The following is a 24,180-nucleotide window of genomic DNA, read 5'->3' on the forward strand; positions in this document are numbered from 1 at the left end:
TGTGTTGTATCGTGTAATTTACTTTGGGCTGATGTCTCTGAAGGCACCGTCCATTCCAGACCTAATTTTGATCAAAGCCATTAGCTCTTCTCGCAGCCACCGGTTCCCGCCGCTTTAGTTCCTCTGCTTCTGCCTCTCCTCGCTTCTGTCAACCAGATTCTTCTCAACAAATTGAACCAAAAATACGACTTTTGGTGTTCTTCTTCTGTTCTTGATTCGCAGGTTTCGTGGTAGCCGAAAAGAAAATTAGTTTTGCATTTTATATTTCCTACGTTTTCAACTTCTAATTTTTTAGGAGGGGCCAGCATGGATAGTTGCTACCGTTGTAGCCATGGATGCTGGGAAGGATGAATGGTACTATAAATCTTGCTGGAGGTGTTCCAAGAATGCATGGGCAAAGGGAAGTTATTTCGGTGTGAAAACTGCAAGGAAGGTGCATACGTGAGGTACCTAAATTCATTATCAGTAGGTTTAACCTAGATATATACAGCAATGATTTAGATTTCAGAAATGTGGCCAATATGCCAGCATGGAGATTTTTCTAAATTAGATGTGGTTTCATTGACAGATATAAGTTGAATGTATATTTGACTGATGTCATTGGCAACTTTTGTACACTTGAATCTTTAACACATCCAAAAATGAAAACAAGGGATCAGTTTTGGGTCTTGCAACTGAAAGGAGTATAGAAAAATGGGGAGAGCTCCTTGCTGCTAGAAAATTGGATTCAAGAAGAGTAACAAATTATCAATTTGCATAAAATGCACAAAATTAGGTAAAATTCATCGGTTTCTTTTTGCAAATGATTGATAAAAAAATATTATTTGTAGTTGCAGGTACTAAACGAGGATAGAAATTGTATATCAATTGAGTTCTCTTTGTCATGGAACTTTTTAATTGAAGTGGGAAAGGAAGCCTCTTTTCTATTTGTGCTACAGTTTGCTTTTGTTTGCAAATTAATGTTTATGTTTACGGATGATGTGCTTAAAGTATACTTGCTTCTAAGATATAAAACCTACTTCAAGTATCATAGTTTTCTAAGGAGCTAATTAACCATTTCTGTGCACATGAAAATTGAAAACCAAATTAAGCATACAGGTACACTGGATCAAGATGCTTATGTTTGTGAATGTTTGCTACTCAGAGAGGTTGGATTAAGCTGATTATACCTTTTTCTTGCCTCAATTTAAGATATCTAAAGCAATGTTGCTTAAACACTGCTCAAATCCGAAACATATTTTTCAACACAGAAATGTGCACACCCTCAAGGAGACAATTCTTGGGCAGATAAAGGGATGTGTGACAACAAAAACACTGGAATTTGTCTATGCCTCCATGATCAAGACCAATGCCAACCAAGATTGCTTCTTGATGAACCAGTTTATAAGTGCATGTTCTCTATTTTCTTGCATAGATTTAGCAACTTCAGCTTTTACTTGGATGGAAAGTCCTAACGCTTGGGTTTATAATGCATTGGTCAGAGGCTGTGTTCATTGCTGTCACCCAAACCAAGCGTTACTTTATTATACACATATGTTGAGGAACAACGTCAAGCCTACCAGTTATTCGTTTTCATCTTTAGTTAAGGCCTGTACTTTGTTGATGGATTCAGTTTCAGGCAAAGCTGTTCATGCCCATGTCTGGAAACATGGATTTGATTCTCATGTGTTTGTTCAGACTACGCTCATCGAGTTTTATTCAATTTTAGCCGAGCTGCGTGACTCCATAAAGGTGTTTGATGCTATGAATGAAAGAGATGTTTTTGCTTGGACTACAATGATTTCTGCTCATGTTCGAAATGAGGACATGAATTCTGCGCGCCAGTTGTTTGATGAAATGCCTGAAAAAAATATTGCTACATGGAATACCATGATTGACGGGTACACAAAATCAGGGAATGTTGAGTCTGCTGAAATCTTGTTCAAGCAAATGCCTTCTAGAGATGTTATTTCTTGGACAACCATGATGACTTGTTATACTGGAAACCAAAGGTATGGTGATGTAATAGCACTTTTTCATGACATGATCAACAATGGAATGATCCCTGATGAAGTGACTGTGACCACTGTCATTTCAGCTTGTGCCCATCTAGGAGCTCTTGAATTGGGAAAGGAGGTACACCTTTATTTGATGCTGAATGGATTTAATCTTGATGTTTACATCGGCTCTTCGCTTGTTGATATGTATGCAAAATGTGGGAACATTGATAAGTCTCTTTTGGTGTTCTACAAATTGCAAAGGAAAAACCTGTTTTGTTGGAATGCTGTGATTGATGGGCTTGCAACACATGGATATGCAGAAGAAGCATTAGGTATGTTCGGCGAAATGGTGAGGAAAGGAATCCAACCAAACGCAGTTACATTCATTAGTATCCTAACTGCTTGCACCCATGCTGGGTTCGTAAACGAGGGTCGTCGCTGGTTTATGAGCATGATGCAGGATTATTGTATTACTCCTCAAATTGAGCATTATGGATGCATGGTTGACTTGTTGAGCAAGGCAGGGTTGCTTGGGGAAGCTTTAGAGATTATTAGAACCATGACATTTGAACCTAATTCCTTTATTTGGGGTGCCTTATTGAACGGGTGTAAGCTTCACAAGAACTTGGAGATTGCTCATATTGCAGTTCAGAATCTGATGATTCTTGAGCCGGGTAACAGCGGGCACTATAGTCTTCTTGTTAACATGTATGCTGAAGTAAATAGGTGGAATGATGTTGTGAAGATCCGGAAAACCATGAAGGATTTTGGCATAGAAAAGAAATATCCTGGGCATAGCTGGGTAGAAATCAATAAGAAAATTCATCTATTTGCAGCATCTGATAAACATCATCCATTGTACGGTCAAATTCACTTGTTGCTAGCTGAACTCGATGAGCAGTTGAGGCCAGCTAGCAATGTCTACGATATGGAGCTTTTTGTATAATGACTTGGACTCTTTAAGCAAGAGTCTTTAGGAGTTAGAAGGAATATCATTGTATCAAAGAAAGGTATAAAATGTGATGAAATTTGTACATAGCTAAACAGTTGAAGAGTAAGCCCAAAAGAATGCTTAGCTTCCTTTATGTGCTGTTAATTATTGTCTTTTGGCAGCTGATATAAGTTTGGTCTATACGAGGCTTTGATTCATTGTTTTATGAAAGACCTTGCATTAACGGGATTTATTATCTCGATGTATTTGATGATTGATATGTGAGTAAAGTACCAAAATTACCCACAAAGTTCATGTCACTAATAAAATTACTTCTAAAAGAATGTTGCTGAGAAAACTACTTATAAAAGCCAAAGAAAAATCGTCCAGAGCTCCCAAAACGTTTGATTTATCTAACAAGCTTGCTTGTGTTAATTGTGGCCTACAAATTAAAGAGACTTTAAATTTAAGAAAGTCCCAAATTTAATAGAGTTTATAGCCCATCCACAATAGATGGGTAGAAATTATAGAGGATATTAGCAAGTTTTATCTAATGAATACAATTATAAAAAGAAAAATCATAATTATGGTAACCATGCATGAAAAAATAGAGAAAATGGTGGTAACTAAAATAGAAATACTGATGTAAATTTTGTAATTTTAAGAAAAAAATATTTAACGAAAGTTGCAAATTAACATGTGATTATCACATGGTTAACAAAAATGTTATGTGCATACAAAAAAATCATTCACCAAATATTTGTGTATTAATACATATATTGTTTATCTCATTTTTAATATGTATTTTATATTCTAACATATAATCATGTATTCTATACAAATGACTAATTTAGTAATTGACTTTTTATGTACAAATAATATAATTACATAGTTATTCTAACAAAAAGCTAAATTTTGTTCTTCTAATTATAAGTTACTGTAATGTAACATTAAAATTTAGTAGCTAAATTAGTTTTATAGTTTATCAAATTAGTTTCTTAAAGTTAACATTAACTGGTCAATTTACAAAAATACTAATTACATTTACAATTCAAAATTAAAAAACTAGTTTGCTCAATTTAAAAACTAAAAAAATTAATTTAATTATCGCATAAAAAAACTAATAGACTAATTTAATTATTATCTCGTATGTATGAAAAAAACCACATTTTTTTTTTCATTGCCCATCCCCCGAAGAACAAGCATCCACTGATTCCACTCTTAACAAAAAACCCACTCAACGTACAACACTCTTTTTTTGGGTAGAGTGAGAGATACGGGATTTTGTAACACCATAGAGAGCGCACTTTCAGTATCAGGGTGTGGTTCAAAAACTCTAACTCTTACAACAATCTTGGTCACTGATTTTGATTTTGGATCCTATGTGTTTTTGGACAAGGATTTTGGCTATCTTAATTCGAAAATAGATTTTCTCAATTTCTTTTTTCAATTATTGGTAAAGCTTCATATTTTATCTTACATTTATTTTAAGTGGGACAAAAAAATATTAAATTATAAAAAATCATATTTTATCAAACAATTAAAAAAAAAATTGGAGAGAATTACTATAGAAATCCTAAGAATTTGAGCAGCAAATGTAAATGTATTAAGTTTTTGAGCAGCAAATAGTCATGATATGGTCCTGTAAGCAGAATATCTATTTTTTGGGAGTTTGTTTGTTTGGTCTTGTGTGTTTTGGGAACTTTGTTCAACCAAATAGAACATCAGCATTATGATATGGGCTTTCAGCGTATGGGCTTCACAAGTTCAGTGGTGGACCAGTAGTTGTTGGGCCTATTAGGGTAGGGTTCAGAACCGGGCGGGTTATATCGCGAAGCTTCCGACCCATCTATCATCATGCTCTTGGTGGTATCGTGCACTTTCTCACTTCCTCTATTTCCTTCTCCGTTTATACCAATTTATGCTCTTTTTTCTTTCTTTCTTTCTTCCTTGCTTCTTCTTCTTCTCCTGCTGTAACTCCCCAACAACACAAAAACCTCAATAACACAAACCACACCCTATCTCTCCCTTTATATTAACAACACCAGATCACTAATATTAATAATTAATCACCGAGTGGATCAAAAGGTTCCTTCGGAGCAAATAAATTTTCGCACGGGCTGGGGACATGATGAGAGCAGCAAATATGGCTCTGGAATGTGTACCTTATCACCCTAACTACTAGCTCTAGATCAGGAGAGGAAAGAGCCCTCGGTTTTTCTTTTCTTTTTAATTTTTTTATTTGCACTTTTCTACACTCTTTTTGATAAACTCCATGGAGGACCAAGCGAATCAGAACCAAGGCCAAGGTCCTCCACCGCCGCAGCCTCCACCACTTCCGGCGCCGGAATCTGAACCACCGGTGGAGGAGGAGGAAGAGGATGAAGAAGACGATTCCAAGAAAGAGGAGGAGGAACTTGTCGCCAAGGTTAACAGGCTCATGGAGAAGATTATCTCTGCGCCCGATAACCCTAAGCCCGCGGTTCTCCACGCCCTGGCCTCTATCCTCGAAACGCAAGAGTCACGGTGTGTTTTGGCTCTTTTCTTTCTTTCGTTCGTTCGTTCGTTATTGTTATTGTTTAAAATTCGCGGCGGTTTTCAGTGTATTCGTTGTGTTTAGGTTTTCATAGAAAATATGAATTCAATTGTGTTTTTATTGTACCTGTATATGATCATTGATGCTAATGTGCCGTTGATGATTTATATTTTGGAATGTAGATACATGGAAGAGAATGGTTATTCTTCTTCAAGTAATGCCCGTGCTGCCCATAACATTGGGCGCCTTGGGAGCTTAATTCGGGTATTTTCACCTAAATGGTCTTTTTTTAAAAAATCTCTTTGATGGAGCTTTTAATGGAGTTAAGCTTTGATGTTAAATGCTAAAATAGAAGTTATCTGATCTGACGTGACCATTGTCCACAGGAAAATGACGAGTTCTTTGAGTTGATATCTTCGAAGTTTCTGGCAGAATCGACGTACTCAACTGCCGTTCAAGCTGCCACTTGTAGACTTCTCTTATGCTGTTCACTGACTTGGATTGTAAGATTTATTTTTCATGCGTAGTCTTTTTTTTTTTCCAATGTATGTTACGCAAGATGTGATAGAGTGTAAATGCGCAGTATCCTCATGTTTTTGACGAACCTGTACTGGACTGCATCAAAGAGTGGGTGCTGGATGATAATGGTAGACTATCTGCTGAAGAGCAAAATCTGAAGCATAACTCAGGGAGAAGGGATGCCTCAGATTCTGAAATGTTGAAAACCTATTCAACAGGAGTTCTTGCTGTGTGTTTGGTTAGGTATGTTACTGAATCACTAGGCAATTTCTTAGAGTTTAATCACAAAAATCTGGCTTATTTTACTGTGATGTATTATTATTATTATTATTATTATTATTATTATTATTATTATTGCATGTAGTTCAAGTGGATGATGCTCCTTATCTTGCTTATCCATGTATGTTTAGTTCTAATTTTCTCAATTTTGCTTATTAATAATGAATGGTCTCAGCGGAGGTCAAGTTGTGGAGGATGTATTGACATCTGGATTGTCAGCTAAGCTCATGCGTTATCTCCGTCTGCGTGTGCTTGGTGAGACAAGTAGCAGCCAGAAAGAAATTACTCATGCAACAGATAGTAGGCATGCATCAGGGAATAGTTCAGTCAGAGTTAGAGATGATGGTCGTGGAAGATTTCGCCAGCTCTTGGAACCTTGTCATTTAGATGATTCACGGATGGTTGATGATAGATCTTTAGATGATGTATCTCTTGAAAGGGGTCTTGATAAAAGCATTAGTGGACAAGAAGATTCCTGGGTTGATGGCGAGCCCCCTGACTTGCTTGGCAAAAATGCTGATATCCGTGAGGCAGATGCTGATGATGAGGATAGATGGCACTGTACAGATATAAGTGATGGAAGGATGAAATATGGCGAGCATGATGACAATTTGAGAGATGATTCTTCGAGAAGGCGCACAAATCGTGGATGGGGAAGATCCAAAGGAAAAGGAAGGGTCAACGAAGGGACTGTAGAAAGTGAAGCCATTGTTTCATCACCTGGTTCTGGTAGTCGACTAGGGCAGGGACGTAGTGTCAGAGATAGGACCATGCAGAGGAATGTCGATGTTAGAAGGGTGCCTGATTCTAAAAAGAATGCTAGGACAACTTCAGATGCTTCTGTTTTGGAAAGAGGGGATAATGATGATTGCTTCAGAGACTGCCGTATTGGAAGTAGAGATATTTCTGATATTGTTCGGAAAGCAATCTGTGCTGCTGAAGCTGAAGCCAGATCTGCCAATGCACCTGATGAAGCTGTTAAAGCAGCTGGTGATGCGGCTGCTGACCTTGTTAAAACCACAGCTTCGGAGGTATGATAATATTTGGATTCAAATGCTAAAACTGTAGTAGTTTATACTTTGCATTCAAATGTTAAAATTGTTGCTTCTAATATTTTTTCAGGAGTTTAAATCCACTAATGATGAGGATGCTGCTGTTTTGGCTGCTTCAAGGGCTGCATCCACTGTTGTTGATGCTGCATCTGCAGTTGAGGTTTCAAGGTATCCTACGCATATTTCATTGTTTTATGTGCATGATCTCGGTGCTTACATGACAACTGCAAGGATAGTAGGATAATACTTTTAGTCATGGTAATTGCCTAATTGGTTATAATGTTCTTCTCTGGTTGGTCGCAGGAGCTCCATTAGTATCAATACTGAAACAGAGAATGTGAGTGGCGCAGAACCGGAAATTGTTGAGGATGTTGAAGAGTACTTCATCCCAGATATCCAATCCCTTGCACAATTGAGGGAAAAGTATTGCATTCAGTGCCTTGAGTTACTTGGAGAATATGTAGAAGTTCTTGGCCCCGTGTTACATGAAAAGGGAGTAGATGTATGTCTTGCTCTTCTGCAGCAAAATTCCAAACATCGGGAGGCATCCAAGGTTGCTTTACTGTTGCCTGATGTCATGAAGCTGATATGTGCTTTGGCTGCTCATAGGAAATTTGCTGCACTATTTGTGGACCGTGGGGGAATGCAAAAGCTGCTAGCTGTCCCTAGAATGGCTCAAACTTACTTCGGCCTATCGTCTTGTCTATTTACCATTGGTTCCCTTCAGGTACTTACTTGTTTAATAGTCATACCTGATGAGTTATAAGCCCAATAACACTATATCAAATCTTGTAATTTCAGGGAATAATGGAAAGGGTTTGTGCTCTTCCGTCAGACGTCGTTTTTCATGTTGTTGAGTTGGCTCTCCAACTCCTGGAGTGCAACCAAGATCAAGCGCGCAAAAATGCGGCATTGTTTTTTGCCGCTGCATTTGTCTTCAGAGCAGTTCTTGATGCTTTTGATTCTCAAGATGGATTACAGAAATTACTTGGTCTTCTAAATGATGCTGCGTCGGTAAGGTCTGGAGTAAATTCTGGAGCCTTGGGCTTATCAAGTGCAGGATCTCTTCGGAATGATCGATCATCTGCAGAAGTGCTGACATCATCTGAGAAGCAGATTGCCTACCACACTTGTGTTGCTTTGCGACAATATTTCAGGGCACATCTCCTTTTATTAGTTGATTCAATTCGCCCAAACAAAAGTAACCGTAGTGCTGCTAGGAACATCCCAAGTGTAAGGGCCGCGTACAAGCCACTTGATATCAGTAATGAGGCCATAGATGCAGTATTCCTACAATTACAAAAAGATCGGAAGCTTGGTCCTGCATTTGTAAGAACTCGCTGGCCAGCTGTGGAGAAATTCTTGGCTTATAGTGGCCATATTACTATGTTGGAATTGTGTCAGGTATGATACCTTCAGTTTGTGCATCAATGGATATTGTAATTATTGTAGTTTATCTATTTATTGTTCATTTGGTTGTTTGTAGGCCCCACCTGTGGAACGATATCTGCATGATTTGCTCCAGTATGCATTGGGTGTTCTGCATATTGTGACTTTGGTACCTAGCAGTCGTAAGATGATTGTAAATGCAACACTAAGCAATAATCGTGTTGGTATAGCAGTGATTTTGGATGCTGCAAATATTGTTAGTAGTCATGTGGATCCGGAGGTAAGTGTCTTACGGTAGCAACTTTAGTGTTTAGTACCCTAATTTTTTGTATAGGAAGTTGTTAGACATTTTTTTGTGCCTGTTCCTCTAGTATATGATATCTCATTTTCCTCAGCATATGCTTCTGCATTTCAGATCATCCAGCCAGCATTAAATGTTTTGGTCAACCTTGTTTGCCCTCCACCTTCAATCAGCAATAAACCTGCTTTGGCTTCACAAAGTCAACAGTCTGCTTCTGCCCAGACCTCAAATGCTCCACCCTTGGAGAGTAGAGACAGGACTGCTGAACGTAATAACCCGGATAGAGTGGCTGCTGTTACCAATCAGACTGATCCTAGAGAAAGGAATGGGGAATCCAGTGCTGTAGATCGAACAACAACAATATCTAGTTCACAAACACTGAATAACACTCCACAAACTCCTGGTTCTGCAACAACCTCAGGATTAGTTGGCGACCGGAGAATCACTCTGGGTGCTGGAGCAGGTTGTGCTGGCCTAGCTGCACAACTAGAACAAGGATATCGTCAAGCAAGAGAAGCTGTTCGTTCTAATAATGGTATAAAGGTTCTTTTGCATCTCCTCCAACCTCGCATATATTCACCACCTGCTGCTCTAGATTGCCTTCGTGCTCTAGCATGTCGAGTCCTACTTGGATTAGCTAGAGATGATACAATTGCACACATATTGACGAAGCTTCAGGTGAGAAACAATCACTGATTTTATTGCCCTTGATAATTCCGCTTAACTTCTACTTGCGAATCTGTTAAATTCTATTCTTATGATGCTTTTAGAAATTTGAAACAAAATATTGTGGAAATTCAAAATCCAAATTTGGTGGCTGTGTCCTAGGTTGGGAAAAAGCTTTCAGAGCTAATTCGCGATTCAGGCAGCCAGACAACTGGAACAGAGCAGGGCAGGTGGCAAGCTGAACTTTCCCAGGCTGCAATTGAGTTGATCGGGGTGAGCGTCTCCACTTTTTTGTTCAGGAGCTAAGTTGTGTTTGCTTCAATATTTTTCTTGTGCAATTGTTTTCATAAAAAAGTTTTCTCTCTTTTTTTCTTTTTTCAGTTTGTCTTTTTGCTGCAACTAATCCGATTATTTACCCCTTTTTTTACTTTTTTGGTATTGGGTTTTGATTGTTGTCAAGGAGAGTGTGTGTGAATTTGCTTTTCTATTTGTGGTCTTGAAAGATATTTGAACCATGCTGCTAGCTAGTCAGCTAGTCTCAGTTTTGAAATTTTAAACTCTTACTGCAAACTTGCCATAAATTAAGAAAGCTTATTGTGTCAAAGTCTTTATCACACATTTTAGGCGAAAAAAACTCAGTAGGTTATAGACATTCTAGGTTTTATGGGCATTAGAATTCAGAACTCATGCTTAACAAAGATATATCCATATATATATCTTCACTTCTAAGAGGCTGGAACTGAAATACTGACATTTATATTGAAATTTATTTGTAGATTGTGACTAATTCAGGGCGTGCAAGTACATTAGCTGCTACTGATGCAGCTACTCCTACCTTGAGGCGCATAGAAAGAGCAGCTATAGCTGCTGCTACTCCTATTACATACCATTCAAGGTATTTTTTTTTTTTCAGTTGATCATTCAGAATTTTGCAAGACTACTTTATCCCTCTTTCCCTCCTCTCCTCCTGCGTGTCCCTTTGTGACCCTTCTGATGTCACTGATATGTTTTTCTTATGCAGGGAACTTTTGCTCCTAATTCATGAACACCTGCAGGCATCTGGATTGTCACAAGCTGCTTCTACGTTGCTTAAAGAGGCTCAATTGACTCCCTTACCATCATTGGCTGCTCCATCTTCTCTTGCACAACAGCCAACAACACCAGAAGTTTCCTCAACATCAATTCAGTGGCCATCTGGCCGGGCCCCTTCTGGATTTCTCAGTAATAAATTAAAAGCTAATGGAAGGGATGAGGATGTCAGCTTGAAAATTGATTCTTTCTCTGCAAAGAAAAAATCATTGACCTTTTCATCATCTTTTGGTTCACATTCAAAACGTCACCTTGCTGATTCACAGCAGCCCCCATCCAGAAAATGGTTAAGTGCTGGGAAGGAATCTTCAGATACTAGTATTCTAGAGATGGCATCTGAATCCTCAGGGAAACATAACATTGATACTGGATCTCACTGTAAGACTCCAGTGAACATGCCAACAAAGCGCAAGCTTTCTGATTTAAAGGATATAGGAATGTTCTCATCATCTGCCAAGCGGTTAAATGTTGGGGACCAAGGACTTCGCTCTCCTATTTTTTCAAGTTCAATACGGAAAACTACTCAGCATGCTGATTTTGCCGGGCTTTCTACACCAATTTCTAACCTAAGAAGTACAGCTGACAATGGGGATGAGAACCAATACAGTATTTCAAATCCAAGTCAGATGATGCCATCCTCCCAAGTGTTAAATGATCTTCAGCCCAACAACCCAGAACGAGTTACCCTTGATTCTCTAGTGGTTCAATATTTAAAGCATCAGCATCGCCAATGCCCAGCTCCTATTACCACTCTTCCTCCACTCTCTCTTCTTCATCCTCATGTTTGTCCTGAGCCAAAGCGAAGCTTAGACGCGCCTTCTAATGTGACTGCTCGGCTTGGTACACGTGAATTTAAACTTGCATATGGAGGAGTGCATGGGAATCGCAAGGATAGGCAATTTGTTTACAGCAGGTTTAGGCCATGGCGCACTTGTAGGGATGATGCTGGTGCCTTGTTAACATGCATTACCTTCCTTGAGGACTCTTCTCATATTGCTGTTGGGAGCCACAATGGGGAGCTAAAATTGTTCGACTCTAACAACAACAACGTGGTGGAGAGCTACACCGGTCACCAGTCTCCTTTGACGCTTGTTCAGTCTTTTGTTTCTGGTGAGACGCAGCTGTTGCTTTCATCAAGCTCCCAAGATGTTAGGCTGTGGGATGCAGCATCAATTTTGACTGGTCCTACCCATTCATTTGATGGATGCAAGGCTGCCAGGTTTAGCAATTCTGGGAATGTCTTTGCAGCCTTGTCAACTGAATCTACGCGGCGGGAAATCCTCCTGTATGATATCCAAACTTGTCAGCTAGAATCGAAGTTGACAGATACATTTGCAACTTCTACTGGGCGTGGTCATGTGTATTCTTTAATCCACTTTAGCCCCTCTGACTCAATGCTGCTTTGGAATGGTGTCCTGTGGGACCGGCGGGTTTCTGGCCCTGTTCATCGTTTTGATCAGTTCACAGACTATGGAGGTGGAGGCTTTCATCCTGCTGGTAATGAGGTATGCAATCTTTTATCCGTCTTAAGCTAAAGTCCTAATTTTGTTGGAAGATTATCTGAAGATGACTAAAAGTGGTAAGATAGTTATATAGAAGGTATACGTAATCTCTATGGGAGGGATGAATTGATAAAGGATTAACTCAACTTCTAATGTGCATCCATAATGTATAGATTGTGGGGGCGGTTTATCAAATTCTGCCCAGTTATTTAGATGGTTGAGCTCAACACCAAGAAATGATTCTGTAGTTTGTTATTATTATTATTTGTTAAATTTACTTATATTTTATTATTTCTTCAAGTGTGTTTATGACCTTTCATTTATTGGGGAAAAAATGTTTAACCAGGTAATTATAAACTCAGAAGTCTGGGATCTGCGCAAGTTCAGGCTACTACGTAGTGTTCCTTCATTAGATCAAACATCAATAACATTCAATGCACGTGGTGATGTAATGTATGCAATCTTGAGGAGAAATCTTGAAGATGTGATGTCAGCAGTCCACACACGTCGTGTCAAGCATCCTCTTTTTGCTGCATTCCGAACAGTTGATGCAATTAATTATTCTGACATAGCTACTATACCTGTGGATCGCTGTGTCCTTGATTTTGCAACTGAGTCAACAGATTCATTTGTTGGGTTGATTACTATGGATGATCAAGATGAGATGTATGCATCGGCTAGAGTCTATGAAATTGGTCGCCGGAGACCAACTGATGATGATTCTGATCCCGATGATGCAGAAAGTGAGGAGGAAGATGAGGATGACGACGATGATGATGGTGATGTAGATCCACTGTTAGGCCCTGGTTTCCGTGGTGAGAGCGATAGTGATCCTGATGACATGAGCAATGATGAAGATGATGATAGTATAAGTGAACTTGATGATGATGAAGATGGTGACTTTATGTTGGATGATGTCGAGTTTGACGGAGGACCTGGGATATTGGAGATTTTGACGGAGGGGGAAGAGGAGGATGATGAAGACAGTGAAGTACTCGAATCCTTAAGTAGCGATGAAGAGGATTATGTGGGTAATGGCTTTGGTTATTAACTGTTAATCAAAGAGGCTGTAATTATTATTTCTTTCTTTTCATTATATTCATTTTTGGCCGAAAGGTTTTTCTTTTTATAATTTTTGCCTCAATTTTTCTGAGATCTCTTTCAAATGATGTCTCCTTCGAATTGATCACTATAGTTATTATTATAACAGAAAGGTCAAGAAGCGTAATTGTACATGTTTCAAAACAACATTTTTCCCCCTTAAGAACAACGTGGCTTCTTTTTTTTAGTCCTAATGTTTGAAACAGACATGTCCTTCCCGGAAGGATGTAATATTGAGAGGGAGAAAAATAAAGTAGTACTTCATAATACTAAATTAAGAGAGTTAAGTTTTAATGTAGTCTTTGAAGTTGCACTCGAGTTTTATAGTCTGAACTTAAAAATTATTCATATTCATCTCTGAAGTTGTACTTCGGGATTTAAACTTGTCCTTCCGGCAATTTCTGGCCATCTGGCGCTACCGAAAAGCTGAGCTGGCAGGCTTCGTGACACGTGAGCATTATAGAAACGATGCCGTTTTTGCTGTGGCGCCAAAATGACATGAAACGATGTCGTTTCATGCCGAAAATCTCCCCCCCTCAACGTTACACTAACATATTGTCTCCCTCCTCGCAAGACACAAAACAAACACAACACAAAGTGAGGTTTCTTCTTCTCCGATACAGTCACCAATGGCGCATGTGCGATTGCATTAACCGCACCGATTTCAGTCGAAAATTTAGGTTCTGGAGCATTGCTGTTGTCATCTTCTTCATACACAGAGTTGGGAAGGCTAGTTTCTCTGAAACAGGTAAGCCAAAAATGAAAAAAATATGTGGTTTCTCTGTTTTTTGATATTGTTATTTTAATATTCACAAAAGTTCAGGTCTTTTTTTTATTGTAAGTTATGGGTATGAACACTTCTGTTTTGTGCTCTGTGCTAGAGTTTGATTAGAACTGGGTTTCTTAGTGGTTTGGCCAACAAAATTATAGACTGGGAATGTTTCTTGTGTTTTGATGATATGGAAATTTGTTCTTTATGTGTTAGGGGTTTACTGCAGTTAGTTATGGAGTTTCCAAATTGTTAATGTGTTTCAGGACAATGACTCTGATCAATGAATTTTTTTTTTTTAAATTGCAGATGGGTGATCCATTGATTACTATCATATTTCACCATGGAGGGTTGTTTATCACAGAGACTGATGGAAGTATGTTTTACAACGGTGGAGAGATTATCCGAGACTATCACAAGAAAATTGGGTATGACAAGGTTAGCCAAACTTGGTGGCTGGTGCCTAATAGGTCTTTGCAAACTGGTTTAAGAGCAATAACAGATGATAAGGAGCTCATGGAGATGTGTTACCTGGCTCAGGAGAACAAGGGAGTTATTCATGTGTACTATGAACATGGAGTATCTGAACCTGTGTATATTGAGGAAGTAGAACCAGTGGCATCTAAAAGCAAGGAGCTGATGCTGATACCAACCATTTTTTCCACCCCAAAATCCACCACCAATGCCACAACCGAACCAATTCCACAACCGAACCAATTCCCACCACAACATCATGCACTCCAACTTCTGAACCAAAAAAGCCTACCGATACAACAAAACCAAAGGAGCCACCTTCTTCAGTTTCTGCTGGTAATCGAAACATACCAGAAAAAATTCCCCCCAACCCACTGCAAGTCTTGGATCTAAGCTCAATCCACCACCAAAAACAATGGCCCAACCTAGTAAAACCAAACCCAAAATTTCACAAAAAAAATGGCCCAACTCACTGCAATTTCTAAACCTTGGTCCAAAGGGAAAGAAACCAAGAAGGCTATACCAAAGAGAGGCTGTAAGAATGTAAAAATAGCAGCAGCATATGGAAGGAGGCCACTGACAAGAGCTGGTACTACTGGAAATATTGCAAGAACAATTTGTAAGGAAAAACAGCCAAAAACAGCCTTTGTTGCTTTGTCTAGCTCAGATGAATCCTCAGACAGCCATGACAGTGATGATAGTGCAGAGGATGAACCATATAGGCCTGGTGGTGATGAGGTGTCCAGTGAAGAAGACTTGCCTCTGGATAGATCAGCAACAAAGACTAATGTGAAACTGAGAACTAGGACAGAAAACTTACATAACTAAAGAAGGCTATTATGGTTGAAGATGATGGTCCTGTTTGTGCAGGCTCAGATTCTGAGGATGATGAAATAATTTTTGGACCGATTTCTAAGTTTGGATCATCAGTTGCTCCTTATCATGATGTGCAGGATGAAGCTTATAATGATTCTGATGGTGGAGAACTGGAGACTCATGGCACTCGGAAGAAATGAAGACTTCTTCGAACTCTGAGGATGAGTTGGAGGAAGTTGATTCAGATGACGTCTTCCTTGCATTCAAAGAAGGAGGGAGGTTTGGAGAGCTTAGGCTTGAGGTTGGAATGACATTCACTACGAAGATGGAGTTCAAAGAGGCTGTGCGTGAATATTGTATACAATAGGGTAGAAGGATTTGGTTTAAGAAGAATGATAACGTGAGGATGAGAGCTGTGTGTAAGGATGAGAGCTGTGGCTAGCTTGTGTATGCTTCTAACAATACTGAGAACAATTGCTGACAGATCAAGACGTTCATGGATGATCACACCTATGCAAGAGAGACCAAAAACAGACTAGCTAATAAGAAGTGGCTAGCCTGCAAATTGGTGAAGAAACTAAGAAAATATCCGAATCTGAGACACTTCGAGGCTGCACAATATTTTAAGACAAAATGTGATTTAGATCTAAACAAGTCTTCACTGACCAGGGCCTTAGGAGATGCTAGATCTATTGTGTACGATGATGCTGCTGCCCAATATGGCATGGTGAGGGATTATGGGCTGACACTGCTGAAGAGCAATCCAGGCTCCACTGTCACAGTTGGTGTTATACCTCAACCCAACCCTGATGATAATCCAATATTTGAGAAGATGTATGTTTGTTTGGAGGGATGTAAAAAAGGATTTCTGGCTGGTTGCAAACCCCTGATAGGCTTGGATGGAGCTTTTCTAAAGACTCGGCATGGTGGTCAGATCCTGTCTGCCATTGGCCAAGATGCAAACAACCATATATATGTGATTGCCTATGCAATTGTCCCTGTTGAGAACACTAAGAACTGGAGATGGTTCTTGGAATTACTTCATCAAGACTTGGGGGATTATAAGAAGAACAAGCTGTGTTTTATCTCAGATATACAGAAGGTATGCAATATTTGTTGTCTTTATTGGTTGTTACTTATTAGTTATTACTTATTAAGTGTGAATCTATTGTTACTTATTAGTTGTTACCTATTGGGTGTTCTTCAACATGTTGTTTATAAACTGGGCTGCTATTTATATATGATGAATTATTCCTGGGCTGATGGTGGTTATACATGCTGCATAATGTCCTGTTTGTATGTAACAGTGCTGTTTAGGGACTAGTCTGATGTCACTTGCATAAGTTTAAGGACTAGTCTGATGTCTCTTGCATAAGTTTAAGGACTAGTTTGATGTCACTTATAAAAGTGTAGGGACTATTTTGGTGCTCGAAAACAAGTGTCTGACACATTTTTTTTATATCTCAAACAGGACCTTATAAATGCAGTTAAGGAGGTTTTTCCAGATGTTCATCACAGATTCTGTGTTTGGCATTTGTGGAAGAACTTCAATAAGCAATGGAAGGATCTCCAGCTTAGAGGGCTACTATGGGATTGTGCAAGGTGTACTAGCCAAGATGGATTCCTTGAAATCATCAAAAGGATTGAGAAGGTTAATAAGGAAGCCTGTGAGTATTTGAACAAGTGGCCTAGAGACTCTTGGAGCCGGGCATTCTTCAGTAATGCACCTAAAATAGACAACATCTGCAACAATGTCTGTGAAGTCTTCAACTCTAGGATCAAAGATGCTAGAGCTAAGCCTATTATCACACTCTTGGAAGAAGTCAGGATGTATGCAATGAGGTCGATAGCTAGGAACAAGGTGAAGCTTAATTCAAACACTGAAATTCTACCTCCTATACAGCGCAGCAGGTTAGAAAAGATACGGAAGGAATCAAAAGTTGGGTCCCGATGTGGTCTGGTGACCCAGACTATGAGAAGTTCGAAGTTCATAGCTGGTCAACCAACATGGTTGTGGAATTGGGAAAGAGGCTCTACACATGTGGTTTCTGGCAATTGAGTGGTAATTTTTTTTAAATTCATTGTTTTAATCTTATTATCATTATCAGCCTTTGTTGTTGGCTTACTGTTGTTGTCTTTGTTGTTGTGTGAATTGTAAGACCCTAATTAGCCTAAGCCTTACCTCGCGTCGTAAAGCAAATGTTAATCAAAAGTTACGATAGTTCTAAGCTCATACATATAATATACAGAAAGAATTAGTACAATCTAGAATCCCGATGAAGGATATAGCTCAAAAACAAGATTTGAAAAGCGCAAAACGTACTAACAGAGCTACTAACTTAAAGCACAAGATATAGGTATAATATAACAAAAGATAAGAGTTTAATATCATAAGAATCTAGCCACGGCTCATGGAGTTTAAGCCGGCTAGCCATATATACAGACAAAACAAAATCTGAAGTTTAAAATAGCTTATACAAGTTTTTCTCTCTCACTACAAGCCTCTAGGAAAAAGCAAAATACAAAAGTGAGAGATATATAAATAAAATAATCAAAAAGACTCTAAAAAGTATCATGATCCTCCGCTTCTGTCATCATCCAAACAACTCACCAAGGTGGGTTGCGACCTGCATCTGAAAAATAACAACAGAATATGGTATGAGAACCAGGGGTTCTCAGTATGGTAACAGTGCCCAGTGATGTAAGATATAAGACCTCGGGACGCCAAAGGCAATCCTAGACTTCATATCCATCACAAGATTCAATCTTAGGGCATAACTAAAAACAGTAAAGCATATATAAAACCTTAACATAACTTAAAAGCTTAACATAACTTAAGGGGCAATCTAACTTAAGGGATTTTCTAGTCTAACAGTCCAATGCTGTCCCACAGCCTTCACCAACCTATCCTTCATGCGATCTCATCGCCACTGTCTTCTGAACCTCCTCAATCCCAGTAGAAAACACAATTAATTACAATGCAAGTAAAACACAAGTATAGGCATATATTTCAGGCAATTCAAGTAGGCAATTAGACATGTTATACAAATAGGCAATCAATTACAAGTCGGCAAAGCATACAAACAGATAGAAGATGCACATGATGAATGCCTGTCCTATTGGCTGTGATATCACATTGTCGGTTCAACTGCCAACCTGACACATCTCCATGGAGATGTCGCCCTTCAGAATCATCATTGGGAACCCTGAGATATAGTGCTTGGATCGCCGTCCAGGATTTTTTGCCTGCACACTCTATTGATCCGAAGGGATGCGAGCGGGATACTCTTGCCACAGACCTCACATCTCAACATAAGCGGGATTAACCACCGTCCTTACGCAGGCGGGATTAACCACCGTCCCTATCGGGCGCATAGCGTCTCAACAATCTCAGTATAAAATGATACATCAGTGGTTTTTCAGAAAACATTTTCAGTATATCATGGATCCATCATCTCTTTCCGAGTCCTCGACTTATCTCAACCACTGTCAAATTCAACATTTCCATTCCGAACTCATTAGTTCATCCCTTTCTCAATTCATACATCTTTTGCCCTTCTCAGTCCCCCAAATCCATCCTCAGTACACCAGAAACCTAGCCTCTGTTCTCTAACATTTCAAAGAAAATACCAACTAAAATCTCCTAAGACCTTTCCTATGTTTTAATGCTCGATATTAAACCCAAGAGTCTTAATTAGGTGTCATAGAAGTATACAAACCTGTTGGAAAAGTGAAATAGTTTAAAAACAAGGTTTAAGTTATAAAACAGGGTGTGTGCATACGCACAGGGGTGTGCATGCGCACGCTCAGGGAGAGTTTCAAAACGTGTGCGTACGCATAGGGGTGTGCGTACACACAAGTGCAATTTTTCACAATTTTGTTCGCTCGCACAAGCTGTGCTAGCGCCCCCAACAGACTGTCTTTCCCAACGTGTGCGTGCGCACAAGGCTGTGCGTGCGCACAGGTTGTAAATCTTCATTGGTTGTGTGCGCGCACAGGCTGTGCTAGCGCTGCCAACAGCAAGCCTTCCCCCGTGTGTGCATGCGCACAGGTTCGAAAAAATCACAGGGATGTGCGTGCGCACATACCAGAAATCACAAAATTCTGTAACTTTGCAGAATTTTAGATTTTGACACCAAAATTTGAATAATCATAACTTCCTCTACAAAAGTCCAAATTTTACAAACTTTATATCAATTTGAAGGGTTTTCAATGGACTTTAATTCTAAACAAAATTCAACAACTTTTGAAAATTGAGGCACAAGTTATGACCTGTCAAAGTTCACTAAAAACCAGTTTTTACCAAATTGAACAAATTCTCAATTCCTTGCAACACACAACCAAAACCAATTTAAACCATTCCAAACTCAATTTCCTATCAAAATCTACCCCTTGTATCATATTACACCATTCTTACCAAATTTTCCTTCACATTGCATTATTTTCAACCTCAACATTAAATGTATAACACTATAATCGATCCTCATTCAAATTTTCTGTCCACATTACCATTTCATCAACCTCAACATCACATATATCATACCAAACAACTTTTCAATCCTCACAATCATTCATCATCATTATCATTATCAATCATCATAATTAAACTAAAAAATCATCAACCCATCATAAATCATCATACATCATCATTCAACAACTCAACAACCATTTTAATTCAAATCTATCCTATGGGTCACTAGCCTAAGTGTCCATGAATACTATATACTACATAGAGAAAACTGAAACCATATCTTGGCCGATTTCCAATATGAACCAAAATCCCAAATTGAGCACAAGCAAGCTTTCAACCACAATCCAAGCCACCAACAATCACCAACAAGCTCCAACAATTTCCAATAATCACAACTTCAAGCTATAACACACATAATTTACAATAATTCAACCTAGGACTCATTATAATTAAAATTTCACAAGAGTTCAAGATCTCTTACCTTTTCCAACAGTTTCCATAACCAAAATTCAATGCTAATCAAAGGCTAGAGTGTACCCAAACACCCAAAACACAATATTTCACTCAAAACCAAACCCCGAAATTCGAATTTCACAAGGGCACGAAAACTGAGCAAGAAATCTCGAGAAAATTACCACAAGGTTTAGATAGAAGTGACGGCCTCGGCAAGAGCTTCGCGTAGCCGCTGACGGCACGCGAATCGGAGCACCGTAGCTCGAGATATCGCGGATTGAAGTGAGAAGTGAATAGTGTTTTCCCCTTCTTCTTTCTCTCTTCTCATGCAGCTGTGCGTTTGTGTAATGGAGGAGTAAATGAACTCATTTGGGTTCATTTAAGTTTATATATATGTTGGGCTTGGGCCCAACTTGGGCCCGGTCCAACCCATTAGCGTTTTTAGTTTGTTTGGCCCAACTTTGGGCCAAACTTTTAAAATTAACGCCCGGTTTTTTATTTCTAATATTTTTCTAAGGTTTTTTACTATTTTCACTTTTTCTCGCGCAGCACCGGGCAGACTTGAACCGATTCAACCGGTTCGACTATCGGTTTGCAGTTTTTTACGGTTTTTTGCCAAGAATACATTTTCTAACTTAGAAAAACCCACTAAGTCCAAAAATCACATTTAAATCCTTAAATTCTCACTCTAAATTTTCGGAACCTAATATGGACAACTTAATTATCTAATTAGGTGGTTAATTAGTCGCGGTTCTTACATGAATGCTGTTTAGGGATGCCATGTGTGCATGCGTGTGCTGCACTGGCAAGGGTTGGTAAGAGACCGGAGGAGTTTTGTCATCAATGGTTGACCATGGAAGCATATAATAACACATATGCCTTCCATATCAATCCAATTCCAAGTTAAGTACTATGGAAAAAGTCACCATATAACAGACCACAAACACCAAAATTTAGAAACAAGCCAGGACCACTTAAGAAAAAAAGAAAAAATGATGCAGATGAGGAGCCAAGTGGGAGTAAGGAGTTGAAGACCAAGATGAAAAGAATTTATAAAAAAAAGGTCGATGTCGTTATTGTGGCGAAACAGGACACACCAAAAGGAACTGTCCAAAAAGAGCTTCTGATGAAGAGGCTACTGCCGCTGCACAACCCACTGCTGCTAATGGTGGTGAAGGTGAGGCCAACTCTGCTGCCCCTGTCCCACAAGCCCCAACTGAAATCAATCTTGACCTAAGTGAACTACCCTTGGAAGCAACTGATGACTCTCAACAGGTTCACAAACTTAGATGACTTTGAATTTATTATATTCATATCCTTACCTAGTTTACTAACTATCTTACATATTTTCGCTGATGGGTTTTACCCTCACCGGTTAGGCCACCAAAGCTCCCTCTAAAAAGAAAGTTCGCCAAGCATCATGAAAAAATAGCTTCAGGGAGTAGCAATCCACTAGCAACCACCCCACCTGATGCTACCCCACCAGGAAGCAGTCAACCAGCAAGGAATCCCCCACTTAACCCTATGCAAGGTGCAACACAGGGGACTGCTACAAGGCTTGCAAACTTCATGAAGTTTGTACCCAACCCTGGATTCAAAGCATCCAGACACAAAAAATGAAGATTAGGATGATTATGTTTAGGGACACATGGTGTCTTTGTGTATCTATTTTACTGAAGTTTTTTACCATGTATGCTTTCTTAAACGTTGTCCTAGTGTTGGGGATTTTAGTATTTGAAACTTATGAGGTCAATATGTTAACAACTTTGATATACTTGGTGTTTTGGCTCTATAATGTCTTTTTGGATGAAACAGTACCAATATGAATTATGACTTTCTTGAATTGAGTTTTGTCAGCTTTTTGGTTATATTTTGTCCTCTGTTACAGACTTAAGAGTAATTCAAATCCTGTCTATTTTCATTTCATTGAACAGAACACCAGGAACAGAAGTATGCATACAATCAAACACTTTAATTTGCATTTCTTTCAAACAAAAGGACAGGAACAAGTACATGAACAACATATGCATATAACATGCATGTCATTTGTTTTTTGCTAGATACAGTTGACCATGTTGTCTATCCAACCTTAATACAAGAACACCAACTACAATCAGCAGCATGAACACAAACATCAAAATCTCCCCCACCCCCTCCCCCAAATTTTTAGAACCCTAATTTCAGCCTCTAATTTACCAAATTTCCAAGCAATCTTCATCTTCCATTCTTCATTATCAACTGAATATCTTGTTCTATCATCACATACTATGACATCTTCTTCCAAAACTTTATCAACCCACAAAAACAATCCACACCATTTTTTACCCACAGTCTGCACAGCCAAAAAAATTGAATCAACAAAATTTATATCCATAAATACAGCAGTCAACAACAATAATACTTACATTATAGTTTGGGCAACCCAGAAATGGTCTTCCTAGATTAGAATCCGTCCCTGACCACCGCAGCACTGGTCTCGACCCGCAGCCACCCCATTCTGGCAAACGCGCTTCTCTGTTTCTATTCATTCTCCTCATGATGCTTCCAAATGATCGTGGGTTGTTCGAGCTCCCAGCTGCATTGCTCGCACTTGCCATAACCGTCGGGTTTCAAAGATGGAGAAGACAAGAACCGCAGAAAAGAGAATAGAGTGAGCACTGTGGGCTTCAAAATTGAGGATTAGGGTTTTAACTTAATTTGAGGGACCAACTTGATTCAGGACAGTTTACTCTGCCACATCAGCTAGCCGTTGTAATGTCCACATGTCACGAAGGCTGCCAACTCAGCTTTTCGATAGCGCCAGATGGTCAGAAATTACCGGAAGGACAAGTTTGAGTCCCATAATGCAACTTCAAGGATGAATATGGGTAACTTTTAAGTTCAGGGACTACTATGAGACTCGAGTGCAACTTCATGGATTACATTAAGGCTTACCTCAAATTAAGAAAAGGAGTCGAAAATTCATGTATCAGTTCCTCACTTCCTCTACTAAAATAATCGGAATAATCATGTTATGTGAATAGGAAATTCTAGCAGGAAAAGAATTTCTCCTAACATGTCATTTGCTTAGAGTGCTGGTTATAGTGTAACGGTTCTAACCTCTTTTTTATTTTTTAAATGTTGGAGTTATTAGAATTTATTATTTTTTATCATTATTTAGCTATTAACTCAATTTTTTTAATCTAATTCTTTTAGTGTAATAATCTAATAATATATTTATTCATATTTTAACCCAAAAAACATAGCTAGACTAAAAAAGAATAAAAGCTCACCCAACGAAGGTGGCCTCGACAGTTCAACCTTATTTAAATGAGTAACTAACTCCTATAATATCTTCTATCTATCTAGAGGGAGATTTAAACAACTTCCCTAAAAGAGGGGAACGGTCATCTACCATTTTAGGTGGAACTCTATTCTTTTAATTTAATAATCTAACAACATATTTGTTCATACTCTGGTCCAAAAAACATAGCCAGACCCAAAAGGAATAAAAGCTCACCGATCCAACGAAGACAGCCTCATCTATTCCTATCCGACCTCATAGAGATCGGACGCGACGACAGCAATACAGTCTTACTTATAAGTAGCTAACTCCTAAGAATCTCCTATCCAACTAGGAGGAAAATCTAAATAACTTCCCTAAAAAAGGAAAACGATCATCCATCATTTTAGATAGAATTACTCTAAAAGGTGGTTATCTTTTTTATTATAAATATACTGACACATTTAGCTATATTGAGAACCCAATCTAAAAAAAAAAACTACTTCAAGTCCTTGTTAACTTAAGCATTAGAATCCCTTTTTCCCACCTGCTCACAAGGAACTCGGACGGCGGCACTTCGGCATCAGCAAA

The 24,180-nt window shown here is 38.9% G+C and overlaps 3 protein-coding genes across 12 annotated transcripts; all 3 read left to right on the forward strand.

The window, feature by feature from the left end:
* On the forward strand, positions 1-3,220 carry LOC112770835 (pentatricopeptide repeat-containing protein At1g06143). Of its 10 annotated transcripts, XM_072224421.1 has the most exons (5): positions 2-222; positions 296-446; positions 569-775; positions 1,092-1,148; positions 1,251-3,220. In XM_072224421.1, the coding sequence occupies exons 3-5, from the start codon at positions 762-764 to the stop codon at positions 2,923-2,925; spliced, it is 1,746 nt and encodes a 581-aa protein (XP_072080522.1). In that variant the 5' UTR covers positions 2-222; positions 296-446; positions 569-761; the 3' UTR covers positions 2,926-3,220. The 10 variants fall into 10 exon arrangements, with proteins under 10 accessions (XP_025671036.1, XP_072080524.1, XP_072080526.1 ...); XM_025815251.3 differs by having other exon boundaries at positions 1-446; XM_072224426.1 differs by lacking the exon at positions 1,092-1,148 and having other exon boundaries at positions 1,482-3,220.
* A 1,547-nt stretch (positions 3,221-4,767) lies between these two features.
* On the forward strand, positions 4,768-13,488 carry LOC112769343 (DDB1- and CUL4-associated factor homolog 1). Its single transcript, XM_025813837.3, has 14 exons — positions 4,768-5,436; positions 5,629-5,710; positions 5,833-5,949; positions 6,030-6,208; positions 6,420-7,275; positions 7,367-7,464; positions 7,600-8,023; positions 8,098-8,700; positions 8,783-8,965; positions 9,101-9,664; positions 9,815-9,925; positions 10,429-10,547; positions 10,674-12,246; positions 12,590-13,488. The coding sequence occupies exons 1-14, from the start codon at positions 5,186-5,188 to the stop codon at positions 13,292-13,294; spliced, it is 5,865 nt and encodes a 1,954-aa protein (XP_025669622.1). The 5' UTR covers positions 4,768-5,185; the 3' UTR covers positions 13,295-13,488.
* A 1,143-nt stretch (positions 13,489-14,631) lies between these two features.
* LOC112769344 (uncharacterized) lies at positions 14,632-17,636 on the forward strand. The gene is made up of 2 exons (XM_025813838.3): positions 14,632-16,505; positions 16,875-17,636. Exons 1-2 carry the CDS (start codon positions 15,900-15,902, stop codon positions 17,460-17,462), a joined length of 1,194 nt encoding a protein of 397 aa, XP_025669623.1. The 5' UTR covers positions 14,632-15,899; the 3' UTR covers positions 17,463-17,636.
* Positions 17,637-24,180: the final 6,544 nt, after the last annotated feature.

The sequence above is a fragment of the Arachis hypogaea genome, chromosome 18, assembly GCF_003086295.3.
Source record: "Arachis hypogaea cultivar Tifrunner chromosome 18, arahy.Tifrunner.gnm2.J5K5, whole genome shotgun sequence".
Classification (NCBI taxonomy): Eukaryota; Viridiplantae; Streptophyta; class Magnoliopsida; order Fabales; family Fabaceae; genus Arachis; species Arachis hypogaea.